This window comes from Thamnophis elegans, chromosome Z (assembly GCF_009769535.1).
Source record: "Thamnophis elegans isolate rThaEle1 chromosome Z, rThaEle1.pri, whole genome shotgun sequence".
NCBI lineage: Eukaryota > Metazoa > Chordata > Lepidosauria > Squamata > Colubridae > Thamnophis > Thamnophis elegans.
This window is the reverse complement of record NC_045558.1, coordinates 26149774-26171471: the sequence shown is the minus strand read 5'-3', so window position 1 is coordinate 26171471 and position 21698 is coordinate 26149774. Positions and strand designations below refer to the sequence as shown.

Below are 21698 nucleotides of genomic sequence, written 5' to 3'. Positions count from 1 at the left end.
TTTAGTAATATAATATCTTAATTTGATGAAAATATTCTGCATATGTCAAACATTTTGCTTTCAGCCAGCAAATTGTGTCTTGTGTATTTTCTAGGAAGAAGTACGACAGTATTCACTAAAACATCTATTTTTAGGATAACAGTGCTGCCAAATATTCTGATAATGTAGACAGCTTGAACACTTGATTGTGATTATTTTCTTTTGCAGAATTCAAAATGTTTATAAAACTCATTAATGATTTTGGCATTCAGGATGTTTAACGTAGTCCTTAGCCAGACCAAGCTAAAGAAGGAAATCAGTCAATTTTCTGTGGAGCTGTTCACATTTATGAAAAGCACAAAGAGACCTGTTTTGAAAGATCCTAATAATTATTTTTTAAAGTATTGTTTTATTTAGTATTGTATCTTGTTTAATAGTAAGAGATGAAATTATATAAAAACAATTATGTTAAAACCAATTGAATTATTTCAGTCTGAAGTCTACCGCACTGCTTATATTATCTTCCAACCATTATTAGGCTTACAAATCTTTGTCTTAATTCTTCCCCAGCATCCACGTCTCCATTTGGGCTCACTATTAGCTTAGAGACTTTTATGGCCTGATTTCTTTGTTTAGCTGAAATTATTATTTTGGGCATGGAAAAGAGTAGGGATAAGATGTTGTACAAATAATGAAGAGGAGTAAAAAATACTCTGATACTTGAGTAGAAGCTAAGTCGTTTTTTAAAGAATTGAAGAATGTGAGTGCTCATATAAAAAGGAGGAGAGCCTTCTTTGTGGCTGCTCCGACCCTCTGGAATGAGCTCCCCATGGGGATTCAAACCCTCACCACCCTCCAGGCCTTCCGCAAAGCCCTTAAAACCTGGCTGTTCCGACAGGCCTGGGGCTAAAGAGTTTTTGCCCCCCTGCTCAAATGGTATGGTTGTTGTGTGTTTTTAAATTTTGTATTGTTATGTCTCGTCTTTTTATTCCCCTGTCCCTGATTGAATTGTGAGCCGCCCTGAGTCCCCTTCGGGGAAAAGGGCGGCATATAAATGTAATAAATCCAATCCAATCCAAAAGAATGTGCCTGAAATCTGAATTAAAATAAATTTAGAAAAATGAATGTTTCTGTGAAGTTGTGTGTTTCCACAATATTTAAATTTAGTCATTTTATTGGTTTTCATATCAATAATGTCAATTGCAATTATTATTCTATTTCCCCCCAGTTCTAAAAATGTGTATATGTATTTTTTCCCACAGATCTAATTGTTGGTGCATTTGGAGTTGGAAAAGTAGTTGTTTACAGGTATGCAATGTTAGATATTCCTACTATCTCTATCCTTAATCTTTTAATAAGAAACATACATATGTAAAATGTTTTTGACATTGCAAAACTGTTCTTTCAGAAGCCTACTCTTTCAAACTATAGTTGTACTCAAAACAGAACCAAAATATTTCTGGAAAAGGTTTCTGTTTTGTAGAAACAAATCAGTTACTTTGGAATAACAGGAATAAAACTGAATTTATTGGATTTATAAGGCTGTGTAATCATCAAAGAATGATTTTACATACAGTTATATAACAGGGATCTTTATCATCTGAAGCTGTAGTATATTTGAAAAAGTTGGTGAGTTGATGGTTAGCATTTAAGTTGATTTTACACCATTATGTAACATTGAATTTAACTACTGCTATACTTTGCTGCTGTATTTAGTTGGTTTTTTTAAATCTGCTTTCTCTGCTATTAAAGATTATGGATTTGGAAAGGAAATGAACCCTATGCTGGTTTATCACTTTCTTCTTAAAGTTTTTTTCTAAAACGGTTAACAAAAAAACAGACAATTAATTCACTTATTATAGCGATGTCTGTTCCAGTTGCTCTTTCTGTGTTGACCTTTCTTCTTTTTTGGCTTTTTGTCCACTTGGCTTAAGATCTGTCATCTATTTTATACCATAAAACAATCTAAAAAAATATTCCATTTTCCTTGTATATTAATCACAAAGATGAAATGTAGTAAAAAGAGCAAAAGTTCTATGTGTGTTTGAGAAGGAATATTACATTGTTGAGGCAGTTTTACACATACGTTTTCAGTCATGGTGAGAAGACTCCATTGTCTATAAGATCTGAGATTCTCTCCTGGCCTTTTTAATCATACATTATCATTTTTTATTGTTGATTGCCTTTTTATTTCACTTTTTAATGGGTTTTTTATTGTAAACCATGAAGTCATGATCTAAGAATAATGATTATAAAAATGCATTGAAGAAGCAAACAGCAATAGTCTAGCTATCAATCACCATTATTAACACAGAGCGTCAGAGAGCAGGATCGTCCATCCATCCACCCACTTACTTAGTCCATTTGTTCAATTTCTAGCCACTCACCTTAACCAAATGACAACTTGATAGGATCAGGCGAGCAAATGAGTCAGCATGGGGAACCCCAGTGCAGAGCAATGAACTGGGTGCAGCTCTATAGAATCAGGCACATATCTATCTGGACTTTCCATTCTTTCACTTTGCAATAGGGGTTCTGGAATCTCCTCCACAGAGCCAGTTCCTTCACTGCTCATGCAAAAGCCATTCTGATGGCAGTAGGAAGGTAATAGTTTCCACATAATTATCACCACAGACTAAATGGCCATATAAAATAACTCTGTTGTACGTTCAATTTTAATTAATTTGCGTTTGAAGGCACGCCATAATATTCTTCATTTTCTTCATTTTGTATTAATTTTTAGAATCTTTTGTATCAACATATGAAAAGCTCTTGGGGTAATTAATCTTCATGGGGTGTTCATGACAATTTGAGTTTATGTTAAGATTTTATTTATTTATTTGTTTGTTTGTTTATTTGTTTATTTATATTTATATTTATATTTATATTTATATTATTTATATTTATATTTATATTATTTATATTTATATTTATATTTATATTATTTATATTTATATTTATATTATTTATATTTATATTTATATTTTTATTTTTATTTTTATTTTTATTTTTATTTTTATTTTTATTTTTATTTTTATTTTTATTTTTATTTTTATATTTTTATTTTTATTTTTATTTTTATTTTTATTTATTTATTTATTTATTTATTTATTTATTTATTTATTTATGAAAATGTATATAACTGCATACTACATCCCGGAAAATCTAGACTGCTTACGGACAATAAAAACACAATGTAGAAAAAATAATAAAATAAAAAAATAATAACCCCTCTTTTTGACATCACAGCAAATCAGCCGTTTTATGGGCTACATCCCATTCTTGGTTTCCCAGGCTTGCTAACAAAATCACGTCTTCAGGCCCTTATGCAAGAGAGTGGGAGACAGTCTAATTTCTGAAGGAAAATTAGTGGCTCCCTACCAATGGAAGGGAGCCATCATGGAGAAGGCCCTTCTTCTGAGTCCCAACAGATGTAGAGAATTATGATGTATTTTTAAATAGTGATAATGTATTTGCTTCTTTTAGGTTGAGGTTTATTCGATTTATATGCCGCCCTTCTCCCAAGGACTCAGGGTGGCGTACAACATTAAAAGAAACACATACTACAAAACTTAAAAAGAAATTAAATAGGATATCCCCAAACCCAATTAAAATTAACAATCACACATTTTTTAAAAAGAATTAAAATTAAAATTAACAATAATCAATACTTTGATTTGTTTTGTTCAGGCCAGGCTGGCTGGCTGGAAAAGCCAACTTTTTAGGGTGCGTCGGAAGGACTGGAGGTCGGGGATTATACAAAGCTCTGGGGGCAGCTCATTCCAGAGGGAAGGTGCTCCCACAGAGAAGGTTCTCCCCCTGGGGATCACCAGTCGATACTGTCTGGCCAACAGCACCCTGAGGAGGCCAACTCTGTGGGATCGCACTGGATGACGGGAGGCTACCGGTGGCAGTAGGTGGTCTCGCAGGTACTCTGGGCCTAAGCCATGGAGCGCTTTAAAGGTCATAATTAGTACCTTGAATCGCACCCGGAAGACAACCGGTAACAAGTACAGGCTGCCTAAAAGGGATGTAACATGGGAGCCCCCATGACAACCCGCGCAGCTGCATTCTGGACCAGTTGAAGCTTCCGGGTGCTCTTCAAGGGCAGCCCCATATGGAGAGCGTTACAGTAGTCCAGGCGAGAAAGGACGATGGCACAGAGCATCCCAATCCAGAAAGGGGCGCAACTGACGTACCAGGCAAATCTGGTAAAAAGCCCCCCTGGTCACGGCCGTCAGTTTGAGTTTAATTTTATTTATATGCCGCCCAATCCCGGAGGACTCCGGGTGGCTTACAGCGAGGGAAAGAAAAATAATAAAAGAGAATAAGAATTTTAAAAAGGCAGGTTAAAAACAACACAGATACATTCGTTTCGGTTGGGGCTGGACCTCAACAATGAGGTCAACAGCCCCAGGCCTGCCAGAATAGCCAGGTCTTGACAGCTTTTCTGAAGGCCATGAGAGTGGGTAAGGTTCGGATTTCTGGGGGTAGTTTGTTCCAAAGTGTTGGAGCAGCCACAGAGAAGGCTCTCCTCCGAGGAGCCGCCAGCCGACATTGTCTGGCTGACGGCATCTGAAGGAGGCCCACCCTATGGGATTTTACCGGCCATTGGGAGGAGTGTGGCAGTAGGCGGTCTCACAGGTATGCTGGCCCTAAGCCATGTAGGGCTTTAAAGGTGATAACCAACACTTTGAATTGTGTCCGGGGACCAATAGGTAGCCAGTGCAGCTCACGGAGGACAGGTGTTCTTCTAAACTAAGCGGCGTATCCAGCAGGATGCCCAGATTGCGGGCCCTCTCTGAGGGGGCTAAAATTTATCCCCCTATCATCAAAGATGGAACAAGATGCACAAATCGGAATGACGGAAACCACAGCCACTCCGTCTTGGAGGGATTGAGCTTGAGCCTGTTCCTCCCCATCCAGATCCGCACAGCCTCCAGGCCTCAGGACATCACGTTGAGGGCATTGTTTGGGTGGTTTGGGGTAGAGATGAAAAATTGGGTATCATCAGCATATTGATGATACCGTACCCCAAAACCACAGATGATCTCACCCAGTGGTTTCATATATATGTTGAACAGGAGGGGTGAGAGAACCGACCCCTGGGGCACCCAACAAGTGACGCGCCTCGGGGTCGATCCCTGCTCTCCAGTCAACACAAACTGCGACCGATCCGACAGGTAGGAGGAGAACCACCGTAAAACGGTGCCCCCCACTTCCAACCCCTCGAGTCGTCGAAGTAGGATACCATGGTTGATGGTATTGAAAGCCACTGAGAGGTCTAATAGGACCAGGACAGAGGAACAGCCCCTATCCCGGGCCCGCCAGAGATCATCGACCAATGCAACCAATGCCGCCTCCGTGCTGTATCCGGGCCTGAAACGGATCCAGGTAGACAGCTTCATCCAGGGACTGGGGAAGCTGACATGCTACCGCATTCTCAACAACCTTCCCTACAAAGCAAAGGTTGGAGACCGGACGATAGTTGGCTAAAGAAGCTGGGTCCAGGGAAGGCTTCTTAAGGAGGGGCCTCACCACCACCTCCTTCAAGCTGATAAATGAGCAAAAAAAAGAAGCAAAAAATGTAAAACATGAGTTTTTTTTAAAAAAATCAACTGGGTCATACTCTCTAACTCAACAAGTCAGAATTGGGCCTCAGAATCCATGGTTTTTATGGATTTAACACGATTGATTTATTTATTTAATTAGTTTGTATGCCGCCCACTCTCTAGAGACTCAGGGCGGCTTACAAGTAAAAAAGGGGAAGGGGAAACATACAAAAAACAAAACAACATTAAAAGGTCCACAACATTCACAACTTAGGATGGGGCTGGACAAAATCAACAGCCCCAGGCCTACCGGAACAGCCAGGTCTTAGTCGCTTTGCGGAAGGCCGGAAGGGTAGTAAGGGTCCGGATCTCAATGGGGAGATCGTTCCATAAGGCCGGAGCAGCTACAGAGAAGGCCCTCCCCCGGGGAGTTGCCAGCCGACATTGACCGGCAGATGGAATCCGGAGGAGGCCTAGCCTGTGCGATCTTATGGGCTTCTGGGAGGTAACTGGCAGGAGGCGGTCTCTCAGGTAGCCAGGTCCGATACCATGTAGGGTTTAAAAGTAACAACTAGCACCTTGAAGTGTGTCCGGAGACCAATGGGAAGCCAGTGCAGCTCGCGGAGGATAGGTGTAACGTGGGAGTACCTAGGTACAACCACTATCACTCGCGTGGCTGCGTTCTGGACTAATTGAAGTCTTCGAACACTCTTCAGGGCAGCCCCATGTAGAGCGCGTTACAGTAATCCAGTCTTGAGGTGACGAGGGCGTGAGTGACCATCCGAAGGGCCTCCCGGTCCAGATAGGGTCGCAATTGGTGCACCAGGCGAACCTGGGCAAAGGCCTCCCTGGTCACAACTGACAGGTGATGTTCTAGCGTCAGCTGCGGATCCAGGAGGACTCCCAAATTGCGAACCCTCTCTGAGGGGCGTATCATTTCACCCCCCAGGCTGAAAGATGGAATAGCTGGACCATCTTTGGGAGGGAGCATCAATAGCCACTCAGTCTTGTCGGGATTGAGTGCAAGCTTGTTCGTTCCCATCCAGACCCTAACAGCCTCCAAGCACTGGCACATCACTTCTACCGCTTTGCTGAGTTGGCACGGGGCAGACAGATACAGTTGGGTATCGTCCACGTATTGGTGGTATTTAATCCGTGCCGGCATATGATCTCACCCAGTGGCTTCATGTAGATGTTAAATTAGGAGGGGGGACAGGACCGAACCCTGCGGCACCCTATAATTGAGGGGCCTAGGGATCGATCTCTGTCCTCCGACCAACACCGACTGCGACCTGTCCAAGAGGTAGGAGGAGAATCACCGATGAACGGTGCCTCCCACTCCCACCTCTCGCAACCGTCGCAGAAGGATACCATGGTCGATGGTATCGAAGGCCATGTACCTGGTATCGATGGTATTGATGCCTGTACCTGGATTGCTACTGAGTTATACAATTTCTATTTGCAAACCTGTCTATAAAAACATCAGATATTCCTGCAGACAACTGGTTTAAAAATAGTTATTTTATAACACAACATTTTAGTTTTTTGTCACTAAAATATTATTTATTGTGACATCAAACGGTGATTTCAGATGACTTCATGATTTACTTAATTCCATTAATCTCAAATGATCCACTCTATAAATACTTTTTGATAAAATGGTTCTTCATTTATTGAATTCAAGTTTGTAATCTATAGCATATCACTGAACTCAGATTTATATGAGTAAATATGCATAAGATTGTTTTAAAAATTTATTGTGTTCGACTTGTATAAAGTAACACCCTGAGATAAAAATTCCCAAATTTTATTGGTTAACAATTCCCTTAGTATTTCAGTAATTTTTCATGGTGCCTCTAGGTTCAAAGTTTGTGTGGTCTCTGACAGATGTTGGATATCACTGTGTTATCCTGTGGAGTTCTTCTGAATTTGCTGTGGCACCCTGAGGCATTGTGGCACACAATTGGGAACTATAGCTTTACAATTTGGCTTTGAACTTTGTTGGAATGTGATGCATACATTTTATTTGTTTATTTGTTAAAATAAATCCCTGCTGTTTCAAATCTTGGTAACAAGAACAACCACCTTCTCCTACTGATGCATCTTTTTCTGTAGAGTATTTGGCTAACTGCTGTCAATAAAAATCAGAGAGATGCTATCATATGTGCAGACATGAGTGAATCATTAACATTTAAAGTAGAATTTTGTGCATCATCCCTCTAGACAAATCTGTCTCATCTTGATGTGGGTATTTTGTATACATGTCCCTGCTGGTGTTTTGAATGTTTATTGTATACATAATGTGTAATTCATATTTTCTGTATTTCTAAATGTCATGAACATCCATAGAAATGGAAAAAGTCGCCTTTTGTCTTCTCTTTTGTGTTTTTTAAAATATGTTTTGATTTACTTTTGATTGCCTTTCAGAGCAAGACCAGTTGTGACGATAAATGCTCAGCTTCTGCTCTCCCCAGTGATTGTAAATCCAGAAAATAAAACCTGTCAGCTTCCTGGTTCTATGACCTTAGTAGCCTGGTAAGTTGGAAAAAATAAATAACTTTTTGCAGGCAAGCTTTCCTGGTTTGCTTGCAAAATGATTTTTCTCATTGAGTTCTTACATTATGACCAAGCTAATTCAAAGCTACACAATCTCCACATTATATCATTGGCCAGTTTACGATCCTAGTTAGCACATTGCTTGAACAGAATCTCAAAAAAAATCTTATGCAAAGCATGATGATGATGTTAAAGATGATGGTGATGATGATGATGATGATGATGATGATGGTGGTGGTGGTGGTGGTGGTGGTGGTGGTGATGATTATGATGGTGTTATACATTGAGTCGTGTCCAACTCCTGGCAAATCTGAGAGGCTAATCTGAGGTCTCTCCACATGTTCTGATCTTGCATTTCTTCTTTGAGTTTTGTTATGCTCCAGCTGGTGTCAGCTGTGCAAATCCTATGATATCATTATAAGAAGCTGTTGTTTAAATATTTTGCCTAGAAAAATGCAACATTGAGGACACCTCATAATGTTCAGTAAAAATTGACTATATTGTACATGCAATCTTAAATGCAAGTCTACATTGTGCTGAGTATAGCTCAATACTCCTTAGATAAGAGATCATAATCAGTGCTTGATTTTTTAACCAATCAACAAACTATGGAAAGATATACCTTCTCTGAAAATATGAAGGACTATATAGTTTAATTCATTATCATTATCATTTTTGCCATTGTCTATCCATTCTTTCCCATGTTTCCAACCTCTGAGGTCTTGAGGTTTCTTTTGCAAAGTTGGGCCCGCAATACTTGCCGATGTTGTTTGTTTTAAGTCTCTTTCATGGATGATTTTTATTGAATGTGATCTATTCTATGAATCCCTTGGTCCACTTGCCATCAGTTCTTGCTATGTGACCAGCCCATTTCCATTTTAATTCTTTTACTCCCTTGATGATCTTATATAATTTCATTTGTTCTCTAAGCCCTGTGCAGATGTTTCTATTTTATCTTGAGATGCTGAGCCTATATCTTTCCATGGCCATTTGCACCACTCATAGCTTTTGTATAGATTGTATAGGGTTAGTGTTCATGTTTCACTGGCTTATGTTAGAGCAGGTAACACAAATTGATCAAAAACTTTTCTCTTCAGACATAGGAGGGAGATTGTTCTTAAAAATTAGGCTCAGCTTGCCGAATGCCTATCAACCACATTCAACATGCCATTCAATTTTCTTTATTGTATCACCTTCCATTGAGATACATTGGCCAAGGTATATGTAATGGTCTACTATGCCTAGTTCTTTTCCAGATATATATTTTTCTTTCTTTAGTGAATTTATTAAACATAACCTGGCTGTTCTTCAGGTTTATTTTTAAGCCAAATGGTTCTCCTGCTTCATGCAGCTCTTGTATGTTTCTTTGTTGTTCTGACGTTGTTGTCTGAGAACATCATCATCATCTGCAAATCTTAAGTGATTTAAATAGGCACCATTTATTTTTTTCCCCATCTTTTCCTGGTTCAGTTTGCAAAATACTTCTTCAGGGCAGAATGAGAAACATAGTTTATTTATGTTTATTTGCTTTTTTATTTACCTATCTGGAACTTAACACCTGTAAACAAAGTAGATTGCATAAGTGTTGTATAGATATATGCTTCCTAACCATTGTAATCATCTAAAATTCTAGCTTGAAACAAGAAATATATGTATTATAACTCTGTTACAAGCTTCCCAACCCAGTGTCCTCTAGATTTGTGCTGCATAATCAATGTAGCCTTATGAGAATTGAAATCCAACACACTTTAAGGCCAAGGAATTGGAGATGACAAAAATATACCAATGCTTAATTTATACTTAAGCAAGCTAAAATAATAGGCAAGTTAAAATTGATATTAATTACAGATTTTTTTTGAACATCATTATAAATTTTTGTTTTATAAAACCCAAATAGTTCCGCACAAATAGCTATATGGTTTCAAATATATTTTTATGACATGCTGGTTTCTTTTTTAATTTACAAAGAATTTAATTCATGAGAGACTACAGCTAGCTACTGCTCAATTAATTTAATCATATCAGAATTCTTTTTGTCCTACCTAAGTGGGAAGGACTCAATTACATTCTGATTCTCCTAGCATTTTTGAATTGGATTTTACAAGAAAAAGATGGTTTAAATGTGATTTTTCTGATAGATGTATCAGTGGATGTGTTACATGAATACAATTGTTGATTCATGGTGGTAGTGCACTATTACATTATAAAATACAGTGCCCTGGAGATTTAACTCTTACTATAAAAAAAATTAATGCAGTCTTCCCAAATGATTGAAGAACAGCTGCTAGTTTTTCATTTTGTAATTTTTCTCTGTAGTTGTTAAAACCTCATGTTATACATATGCAAACAATTATTAGGGAAACTCCAAGAGACAAATATTTCCTTTACACCATGGGATAAGTTTCTGTATCTCTTAGCCAGCTGTGCAACTTGTGCAAAATGTCTTTTGATTGACATTTCAAGATAAAATGAATGAAAAATCATATGAACCATTAAAAAGGTCAAGAGATCTAAAGATTTGAATTATTATGTAAAAATAGTATCTAGTATAAATAAAATATTGTTTTGAATCAGATAGAGAATTGTTATTAAATGTATGAATTTTGTTTTCTATAGAGAAATCATAAAAAATTGTTTAAAGTTTGGATAAAATATGTAGTAAGCAGAAAGTTGAATTCAAATTAAGTTAGTAATGCCTTAGTCTCTATAGCATTTATTTATTTATGTAGCACATGCTATACAATGTCAGAAAGATCTACCCATCCTACATGCCCTGGCTTCATTCTGTTGGCACTTGCATATCCATCCTTGATGCGCTGTGGGAGGTGAACTAGATTTATACCAATTAACTGGTGGTTCTTGGGTTGCTGGCTATTCCTTGCTTCTCTACCAGTCATGTCTTGCCTTGTGTCATGATGCCTCGCATCCAGCGTTGACTTCCACCCTCAAATAAATGAACACAGCTAAGTTTTTTTCCCACCGAAGTGGCGCCCATTTGATTACTTGCACTATTGCATGCTTTCAAACTAGTGGGTGGGCAAGAGCCAGGAATCAAGTGATGGGAGCTCAATCCATCTCAGGGAACATGGCTCAAACCGTTGGAGCACAGATCATTTCTACCTGGCTATCCCAATGTCACTAAGTGTGCGCACCACCATGTCCCCTCTCTATAGTCTTAGTCTGGCTAGCATTTGATAAGATAAAATTGCACAATTGGGGCAATTTCTCTGCCCCAATTGTGCTTCCCATCTTCAAGATTTCTACAGGAATAGCTGTAAATCAGCAAAATGTGGCATCAATCAAAAGAAGCAGCATTTTGATGCTAAGTTGTACATGCTTTATCCAAAAAACATATAGATAAAATGAATCGTAATTGCATGTACATGTTGCATGTTCTTTGAGAAAAACAAACAGAACAATCTGTTGTAGGTATCAAGAAGTTTATATTGCCATGTTATCGTCTCAATAAGACGATTTCAATAAGTAATGAGACTTAAGATAAATACAACTATGTTTTGTGCTTATGTCCATAGAGACACAAAACAGTTGTCCTAAATTATTAAGTTAGAATTAAACTACTATAGGAGTCGTATAGTGGGATTCGCTTACCTTCCCTACTGGTTCGCAAATGTGAGTGTGTTTTCTCTCTCTCTCTCTCTTCACTCGCACGCACCGCATCTGCACTTACGCACCATCTTCTGTGCATGCAGAGTGCTCGCACATTACATCGGGGAGGGTGGGTGGAGCCTCCTGCAGCTGCCATTACTAGTTCATCCGAACCGGAGAAACCAGCTCAATACCACCTATGGCATAGTCCTATATCAGTCCTATACCGGCCTTATTTGGTGTCTTTATTGTAAATCATTGGGTGGATGGATTGATTCATTCATTATTTGATCCAAGGTTAAATTCTTTGTTGTTTTATATAGCCTCTATCTTATGCAGCTTACAAACAACAATATCTCCACATATGTCCCCACATATGCACAAGGAACATTATTGGGTCCCAACCTCACAGTGTCCCAATACTTGTAAGAAAAACCAAGGCCTTAAAGCTTTTTAGAAACATAGGAAGACAGGGCCTGTTGGATTTCAAAGGGAATGGTGTTTCCAAAGCAGAATGGTTGCCAAAAGGACCTGCTTTCTCGGTCCCACTAAATGGTACATATTTAACATAAGAAGCTGGAACACCTATGCCCTATCAGATCTAGTGGAACAGATACTCTCAGGGAGAGACAATCTCTGTGCCAATCAGGGCTTTATAAGTGATAATCAGCTCCTTAAATATCTTAGCCTTTCAGAGCAGATCCGACTAATCTACATACTTAGGTATAATTGTCACATCCAATTAGCATGACACATGCAAGTTTCTTGTTTTCACCCCTTTTTTTAATCCATCATTTCAGAAATATTATCTTATTCATTTCTCAGAAGAACCAGAAGAATTTGATAATCCTTGGGAAAATATAAAATAACACTTCCTAATTTTTTTTAGACTCAATGATAATAAGCCTTATTTACTTTGTGTTTAGCTATGTATGAATATCTAATTAGATGGTGTGAATTAAACCGGCATTATCCCCAAGAAGAATACATGCTGTTAACAGTTTCTCTATGAGGGAGAAGGACAGTTTCTAAATGTGATATATAAATACAATTACCAGCGACATTGATTAGCAGTAAATTGTAGCTCTGTGGCACAAAATTCGTGTATGCATACATCTGCGGTGGTGGTGATGGGTCTATAATAATTTAACCATCTATATGTGGTTATTTATGAAAATAGACTGACTAAAAATTATATTATAGTTATAAAATTTATATTATATTTATATACATGAGAATGTCAAATAACTAAAAGGCTCTTTGATTTATGTGATTATGATTTAATCTGTAAAAATGACTAGGCAATAGTCAGATAAATGAGATATATAAAATATTTAATGCCACAGTGTGATTATCCCTGGAAGCTAAAACCAAATTTACAACAGATTAATTAAACAGCAAACCAATCATAATAAGCAAAAAAACCCACAATTGATTTAATAATAAGGGATAACATCTCTAAAAAGGATGAGCTGCCATTTAATTAGGATATGTAAAATAGGTTTCTTTAAATCCATCCATTAGGGGTTTGTGCATCTATAAATGTTATTTGAACAAAAAATGTGTAAAATCATATCTAAATTTTTGAAATTTTTATATTGATTTTGTTAGATGATTGGGCATAGGTCTAGGTATTTAGGAGCTTGAGATCCTTGTTTCTTAAAGCATAATTATTTAGTAATGTTGTCTAAGAAGATAATTTAGAAAAAAATCAGAATTAGGTTTCTTTTAGTTAATCAGTAGAGATGGAAGATGGATGGATGAATAATCAAAACGCTAGTTGAGCAGTATGTTTTTATATGGCAGGTTTTGTAAAGGAGAAGACAAAAGAAAACAGATGTGTTAATAAGTTTTTTTAATGTCTACAAGAACTTCCATAAGAGTGTTATTCTCTTTTCTTTACAGTTTTACTGTAGCAGTTTGTGCAAGTTTTCAAAGTCCAGGTTTTTCAGATAATATAAGTAAGTCCTTTTTTTATATTTGCATGTTAACATTTAAGGTTGTGGGATTTGGGGCGAGTTTGAAAATGTTCATGAGAACATTAAGGAATATTTTAAAAATTAAAGATATCTTTATGGTCTGTACAATTTAACATTCTTACAGCCAGATGTTAACATTCTTAAAACTAGGTGCTAATGCCAGGAATGCAAATAACAAGCATGCTTTATGGTGTTGGTGATAAAAGCTTTAATCAACCATTCTCAGCCTAGAGTCCTCCAGAACTTCAAATTCTATAACTCTCCAATAACTAAAGGTCATACAAGTTCTAGATGAATAAATACAGAATAATGCAACAATAAAAGAAAACTACTAAATACATCAAACCATAAACAAAATAAACAATTACGATAGTATATTATAATTATACCATCATGTAGCATTCATCAATAAGAAAATTCATTCCATACTGAGGGATTTTGTCTATTTCTACAGCAGTCTTCAAATACGCAATGGAAAAATGTATTTAATAGTTTGCCATGTATTAAAAGGTAATGTACGTCTAAAATTTGATGAAAGCAAATTTTGAAAGCACAGAAGGGAAATCTCTGCAGAGAATGCTGGCCTTAAAATCCTTTCTGACAAAGACCTGACAAAGAATGGGAATCTTAGCAAGCACACTTTTTAGCATGCTTGACTGGGATGACCCACATTCCAAACCACATAAGACTCTAAAGGTGATCAGACTATTGAACTGCATCTTTTAACCAACTGGCAATCCGTGCAAAATACTGCAAAAGTATTGGGTTGCCTGGTTAATATGTGATCGTCAGGCAGAGTCCTCATTATTAGCTCTTCTTAATTTGAATTTGTTTTGATTAATCGGTTTTGTTTTGTTGCTTGCTTTCTGTTTGTAAACCATTCTGCCAGCCACCCTAAATTAGTAAACAAATAAATAAGTGTATATTTTGTAGTCCCTGTGCTATAGGAAACAAGATAGTGAGACAAAATTTAAGCCCACGAAACATGTTTCTGAATTAATATCCAGCTTTTACTTAGTGGTAAATGGTTCATATTCCATTTTAAATAAACCTCTCTCAGATTAGGTGATCTTCAGATTGCTGCTTTTTCTAGTACAGCTGGAAATGGATGCAACATATATTACATAGCAAAGAACTCACAAAGACTGACAGGGCTTGGTGCTTCAATGGTACATCCCTGCTAGTGCTGATTTTGAATTTTTCAAGGTGACCCAGCTATGTCTATAGCCTTATATTTTCACTTGGCTATGAGGAGAAGACTCTGATGGCTCTGAAATTGAAGCAGGGCTGTGTCCAGAGGTGAAATTCAGGCAGGTTCTGGAGAACCAGTAGCGAAAACTTTGAGTAGTTCGTAGAACTGGCAAATATCACTTCTGGCGGGCCCCAGAGTGGGGTGGAATTGGAGATTTTGCAATATGCTTCCTCCAGGAGTGGGGTAGGAATGAGATTTTGCAGTATCTTTCCCCTACCATGCCCACCAAGACACACCCACAGAACCGGTAGTAAAAAAAAAATGAATTTCACCACTGGCTGTGTCCTTAGGCTAGCAAGGGAGGTACTAGGAAAGTAACTAGTTTTTATTCCACACTGAGTATACCTAGATGACAGTAAATGTTTGACCCAGAAGAGAAAATTATGGAATCTTTAAGGACAAGAATTTCCAGCCACTTTAAGATGTGTGGACTTCAACTCTAGCTTGCCAGCTGCAAGTTGCAGCCCACATATCTTTAAAATGAGGTTTAGAAACACTGCTCTAGATTCTTCTTCTTAAGGATATTCGAGCTTTTTCAGGTTGCAGAACCTTTAAATTACAAATAAATAAACAAATCCTTGAACCCCTGTTTCAGAGACAAAGCAATGGTGATAGAAAATTGGCTGGGTTCAAGTGAACTTTTACTTTTTTTATCCCATCAAGTTCTCACAGAACTCACGGTTCCATGGAACAAATGTTGAAAGATCTTGGTCTAGATCAGGGGTGTCAAACTCGCGGCATCACATTATCGCCAAGTGACATATCGTGACTTTTTTCTCCTTCACTAAACTGCAGATGGGCATGGCCAGCGTATGATTCATCTGGCCCACGGGCCGTGAGTTTGACACCCCTGGTCTAGGTTATAGAAGATTTAATGTAGGGCCACAGCTAGAAAGCACAAGAGAATAGGTGGTTATGAGAGGAAGAGTAGTGGCACTTTCTAACTTTGGCATTTCCTTAATATCTCAGTCTGAAGAGAAGAGCTGGATGAAGGCAATTGCAACAATTATGTTATTTTCCCAGTTTGCCTGAACTGCAGTCAAAGGACTGTAGAGCCTCTGTGGGATGAGGACAGCTGTTGCCACTTAACCCAGCACTTAACCCAGCATAGAATTTAGCCATTTAAATAATGTCTTGTAAGACGATAGAGACAATCACATCTATCTTTGTGGGAATAAAGCTGGTATTAGTTCTGCCATGAAAGCATTGAGTCTGTCAAAAAATGTTAAATTTAGAACCATTTTACTTGGGAGAATATTGTAGCAATATTGTACATTTTTGTTTTGCTGAATTTCTGGTTAAAAGGCAGTGAAGAATTCAAAATAATCCTTGTTTTCTTCTTTACATTACCATAAGAAATACCTGGATATCCTATTTATAGAAAAAGGCAGTTGATTCACTGAATGTATAGAAGCTACAAAAACAGCAGCTTTCTCTTAAATCAGAGCAGAATGTGAAGGACAGTATTTGCCTTTTACAACATTTTGTTTCCTAATGTTCTTTAGTTCTGAAAGCTGAACTACAGTTAGATTCACTAAAAACCAAAGGAGCTGTTAAGAGGACTCTCTTCCTTGATTATCATCAGTCACAACATGTCTTCTCCTTCATGATAACTGCACAGAATTGGCCCACTTGCAAGGACTTTGTGGTTTATCTTAGAGTAAGTTTTGTTCTTTGCTGGTCAAGAAAATCATACTTTCAGGATAGCTATTCTGAAATAAGTTTGAATATGGATGAGTACACAATGACAACTAAAATAAATTTTAAAATGTAATTGGTTTTGTAAATCTGATGTATTTTAATTGTATGGCTTTGGAATAATAATTTCCACAAACCTTCTCCTTCAAACTTATAATAGTTGAAAGATAACCAACTTTACTGAAACAGTCAACAAATGACGGGGAAAAAATAATGAGATGAGTTGCATGTTAACCATGTTAAGATATAAATTTAATCCCATTTACCTTATTTGGAATGTACATATGGCATTAAGAAAATGTTTAATCTATATAGATTGCACAAATTAAGGATGCATTTTTCCTTTATAAGTGTTCAATATTTTAGTGAAAATCAAAGAAATTGTTTTTGTGTTTTGTTTTTTTTCTCAAAAGATTCCTTGTTGATTGTTCAAATTACAATGCAGTATTTGAAGTATATGAAATATTGTCTTATCACTATTGCCAATCACATTTTTTGCAATGCAAACCACATGAAAATGTATAACCAACTCACAGTTGGCAGTGATGAAATGTAATACAACTCTATTTAATATCAGTTTAGACTCTAGTATACATCCCCAGAATTTTCTGTGACAAGGCAGTCACATAACAAAATATCACAGAAAATTGTTGCAAAATTGTTTCCTCTAAAGTTAGTAGCTTGCCATTATGATACATTAGAACAAGGATGTCAAACTAGAGGCCTGCGGGCTGGATGTATCACGTACAGGCCAGCCCCACCCCAGCTCTGCAAAGACAAAAAAGTCACAATATAACATGATACATCATGTGACACAATCAAGTTTGACACCCATGAATTAGAACTATTAAATAGTAAATTCTTTCTTCATGAATTATGAAATGTCAATTGAGAAATGTCAACTATTGAAATGGCTTTCATGTGCTAATATAAAATACTTAAACACATCTAAAAATCCACAAAATATGTGGAGTGTATTCAACATCACATGTTATGAGATAAACTATATTAGTGCCAGTTCAGATCAAATATATGCAGATATAGTAATAACACTCACATATATATTGCCTAAATGTATAAATAGTGTTTACAAATGTTCCGAGAATATCAGATATATTCAATTTCAGTAGCTGTTCCTGTGGTATTGCTTATGTGGAAGCTGAAGGGCACAGAAATAAATATATTTGTTAGAGAAAATGCAGAATCAATTGGGCCCTTTAGATTGATGGAACCTTCAGAGCTGAAGTGCATTTTATGCTTGTATATTTAACAGAGTAGTTGAAAGTTTCATTTTGTTCTAAAATCTACTTGATCAATCCAGAACTATCTGGAAGGCCATACAGGAATTTTCTTTCTTTCTTTCTTTCCTTCCTTCCTTCCTTCCTTCCTTCCTTCCTTCCTTCCTTCCTTCCTTCCTTCCTTCTTTCTTTTCTCCTAGAGCTGAGGGAATATTACACACTTTTTTTCTACAGAATCCCACAGGTTACTCTGAGAGATAATGGTTGAACTGAAGCTACCTAATGAGTTTCATAATACAATGTAGATTTGAATTTGGATTTATCCTGTCCAATATTTTTACCATTGTATCATTTTTAAATAAATTTAGCTAGCCATTTCTACTGTACCTGGAGGCAAAGGTTTTAATAGAAATTAATAACTAGTTCTTTGTCTTTTTAAATCTTAGCCTGTGAGCCTATGCATATTTGTGATGAAAAGTGCATTCCATTGGAAGTAGTCATCCTAACATCTAAATAATCATAGGACTGGAATATTAATTCTGTTATTATTGAAATAAAGATCAGATATTTATTTTGTGCATTCATGAAGAATGATGATATAGGTCAAAATTTAGATTTCTATAATTTAATTCCTATAGGATGAAACTGAATTTAGAGATAAATTGTCTCCAATCAATATTAGCTTGAACTATAAACTGGATGAATCCACATTTTCTGATGTATTAGCTGTGAATCCAATATTGAATTATTACCAAGAAAACAGAATGGAGAAACAGGTATGTGCCTTTGCATGCAAATTCCACCACATTATGAAGTTTATTCTATAAGATGGTCTATTTAGCAGTTTCAGCATTCCCTTAGCAACTTGAGCCAAATTAGTTCATTGTGGTGAGTTAATTGAACCACACTAACCTTAAATTTGTTACTTTCCTCCAACTGACTTTTCAAACAGTTTTCATTCTTGTAGTCATAGCTAACAATAACAAGATGTGAGAGCATTTGCCTTGATTCGGAATGGAAAAATATGCATATATAACGAGTTTTCAGAACACAACCTGGCTTTACATACATAAGTAACTGAGTGTGGCTTGTTGTATTAAGATCAGGGTTTGGAAGGATCAAAATCTTTGGGGGAAGATATTTATAACGGCTATCAAAAGAAACAAAAAGTAAGAAAGGAAATGGCTGGAATTCCTGCCAAAGGGCCCTAACATGAGCAATGCATGTTTTGGACAATTTAGGCATACATTCTTGTGGATTGTGGAGAAGACAACGTGTGCATTCCTGACTTGAAACTTTCCGTTATGCCGTAAGTTGGAACAAGTAAACATATGTATTGTACTTAATGGAATAAAGGTGTTCATTAAAAATGTGTACAGGGAAAGTATACAATAGTAGAGTAGTTAGAAAAGGCATGCATGTAATTAGAAATCAATTTTGAATGTTGCATGTTGAGAGCTAACTTTACTCTTTAGTTTACTTTTTCCAATTTGTCAAATGTACAGCATCAAAGGTTTCTTGCAGTTATAAAATCCAAATCCCTTCTGTATATTTTTGCTTCTTGAAACTTTGTTTATTTAAGCAAAAGAGCAAACATTTTGCTTCATTAGGGCAAAGCTGTTTATACAGTATTTACTTTCACTCAGAGTTTGTCACAGGAATGCTTACAGAAACATATTGATTGCACTTCTAGCCTAATAACATATATCTTGTTCTCACAATAATGGATTGGATTGTAACATTTTTTTATAGTGATAGGGATCAGCTTGTAATTGGGGAAGAAAACTATCTCATGCTTACAATCAATTCAAGAAATGAAGGAGAAGGTGCCTATGAAGCCGAGCTGCATATAACAATACCTCCAGAAGCAGATTACACAGGTGTTGAGCGGAACAACAAGGTAATGGCCAGCAGACTTCTTCGTCTCCACTGGAGGCTTTATAACCAAAATCTACACAAAATTATAACATTTGGGAATGGGGTGGGTAGGGAGAAACCTAATAACTCTATAGTGCAGTGTTTCTCAACCTTGGTGACTTTAAGTCCTGTGGACTTCAACTCCCAGAATTCCCCAGCCAGCTATGCTATAGTGCATATAAATGCTCTATAAATAATAAAGTCCATGTAAATAATAAATAAATAAACTGAAGTATATCAATTCATTCAGTATATGGTAGAACTTAATTTTAATAATTAGTTTGATTCAGATTTTTCAATTTGATTTGTAAGATTGATTCCAATCATCAGTCCAGTCTGAAAATTTAGTTCAGTTGAATAAAAATACTGTATGTATCAGATCTCCTCATTAATTCAAATACACCTGTTTTAGTGTATAAAATTATTTTGGAAGTTCAGTTCAAAGACTGGATTTGACAAGATGATTCAGATGAATCACTTTGGAATTTTATTTTTGAACTGAACTGAAGGTTCACATATTCCTAAAATTCCTTTCAGATTTTCAAACGACGTTATATTATTTCAGTATAAATCCTTATCAGATGGTTGCAGTTATGGGAAGATGGGTTATGAAAATGTCTCAATAGCTTTGTATAGCAAAAGCTGATTTGGAGGTAATACATTTTACTTAAAAAGTATAAAGAAGTGGTTCTTTTGAAAACAAGATGAAATTCTATTCATTAGGTGCACAGATGGTTCGTCTATTCACCTCTGGGCAGGAATAATATTTCATTTTATCTGACTACAAACAGTTGAAATTTTTATCATGAACTTTATTTTGAATAATTTAAAGTATGATACTCCAAAAAGGAAAACAGAATGTGTCCACATATTTTTTTTTATTGGAAAAAACTTTCTGAAAATATTATTACTTAATTGAATTAAACTATAATTAATATATTTAGCAACAAACAGGATTTAAATATTTAAATATGTATATATTTCATGGCACGACAAAACCGCGGTCCACTAAAGCGCATCCGATTAAAGCGCGTCGCTGACATCATCAGCAGCGCGACAACAACGACCGCGGAGAAAAAAGGGCGCTTTAAAAAGCGCTTTTAAAGCAAGCCAATTCACGTTAAGGTAAGGGTTAGGTTTAGGGTTAGGGTTAGGGTTAGGGTTAGGTTAAGGGTTAGGGTTAGGGTTAGGGTTAGGGTTAGGTTAAGCGTTAGGTTAGGTTTAGGGTTACGTTAAGGGTTAGCGTTAGGTTTAGCGTTAGGTTAAGGGTTAGGTTTAGGGTTAGGTTTAGGGTTAGGTTAAGGGTTAGGTTTAGGGTTAGGTTTAGGGTTAGGTTTGGGGGGGTTAGGTTTGGGTTTACGTGTTAATTTTAGCTTTACCGCTCACAGCGTGCTTTTTTCATCACGCTGTGATGACGTCAGGTACGCGGTTTCGTCGAGCGCGCTTTAGTCGACCGTGGTTTTGTGGTGGAACCATATATTTAACCACAAACAGGATTGGAATTACTATAATGCTATTAAATGGTTCATTTTTAAAGTTACAAAAAGTTTACGTTGTGTTTGTAAACCCATTTCTTACAAAATCCTGACTTTATGTAATCGGTTGCATTATTTATTATTTATTTAATAGATTACTCATTTATTACTTATTACTTATTTAAGAGATTTTTGCTCTGTATAGTAAAATAGTATGCTTTAGCTTTCTGTAACTTCAGGTTGAGCTGAAAAATCCCTCCTCAATTGTTTACTTTGATAGCTGACTGTGAGATGCAGGAATGGGCTACTGGGAGTGCGGAGAGTTCGGGAGAAGCTCTTCCTAAGATTCTGTGCAGTTCGTAGAAGCCCCAAAATCCCATTCCTGGCTGGCCCCGCCTAGCCCTCCCCTCCCAGGAGTCCCCATGTGGCCCATTTTGGATGCAGGG

The 21698-nt window shown here is 36.8% G+C and overlaps 1 protein-coding gene across 1 annotated transcript in view; it reads left to right on the top strand.

The window, feature by feature from the left end:
* The window catches only part of ITGA8 (integrin subunit alpha 8), a 132909-nt gene that overhangs the window by 63267 nt on the left and 47944 nt on the right, over positions 1–21698 (top strand). The window contains exons 14-20 of the mRNA XM_032238105.1: positions 1242–1287; positions 7959–8066; positions 13599–13654; positions 16430–16584; positions 18499–18636; positions 19102–19169; positions 19613–19760. Of these exons, the coding sequence (XP_032093996.1) occupies positions 1242–1287; positions 7959–8066; positions 13599–13654; positions 16430–16584; positions 18499–18636; positions 19102–19169; positions 19613–19760 (719 nt within the window). The remainder of the gene's footprint in view (positions 1–1241; positions 1288–7958; positions 8067–13598; positions 13655–16429; positions 16585–18498; positions 18637–19101; positions 19170–19612; positions 19761–21698) is intronic.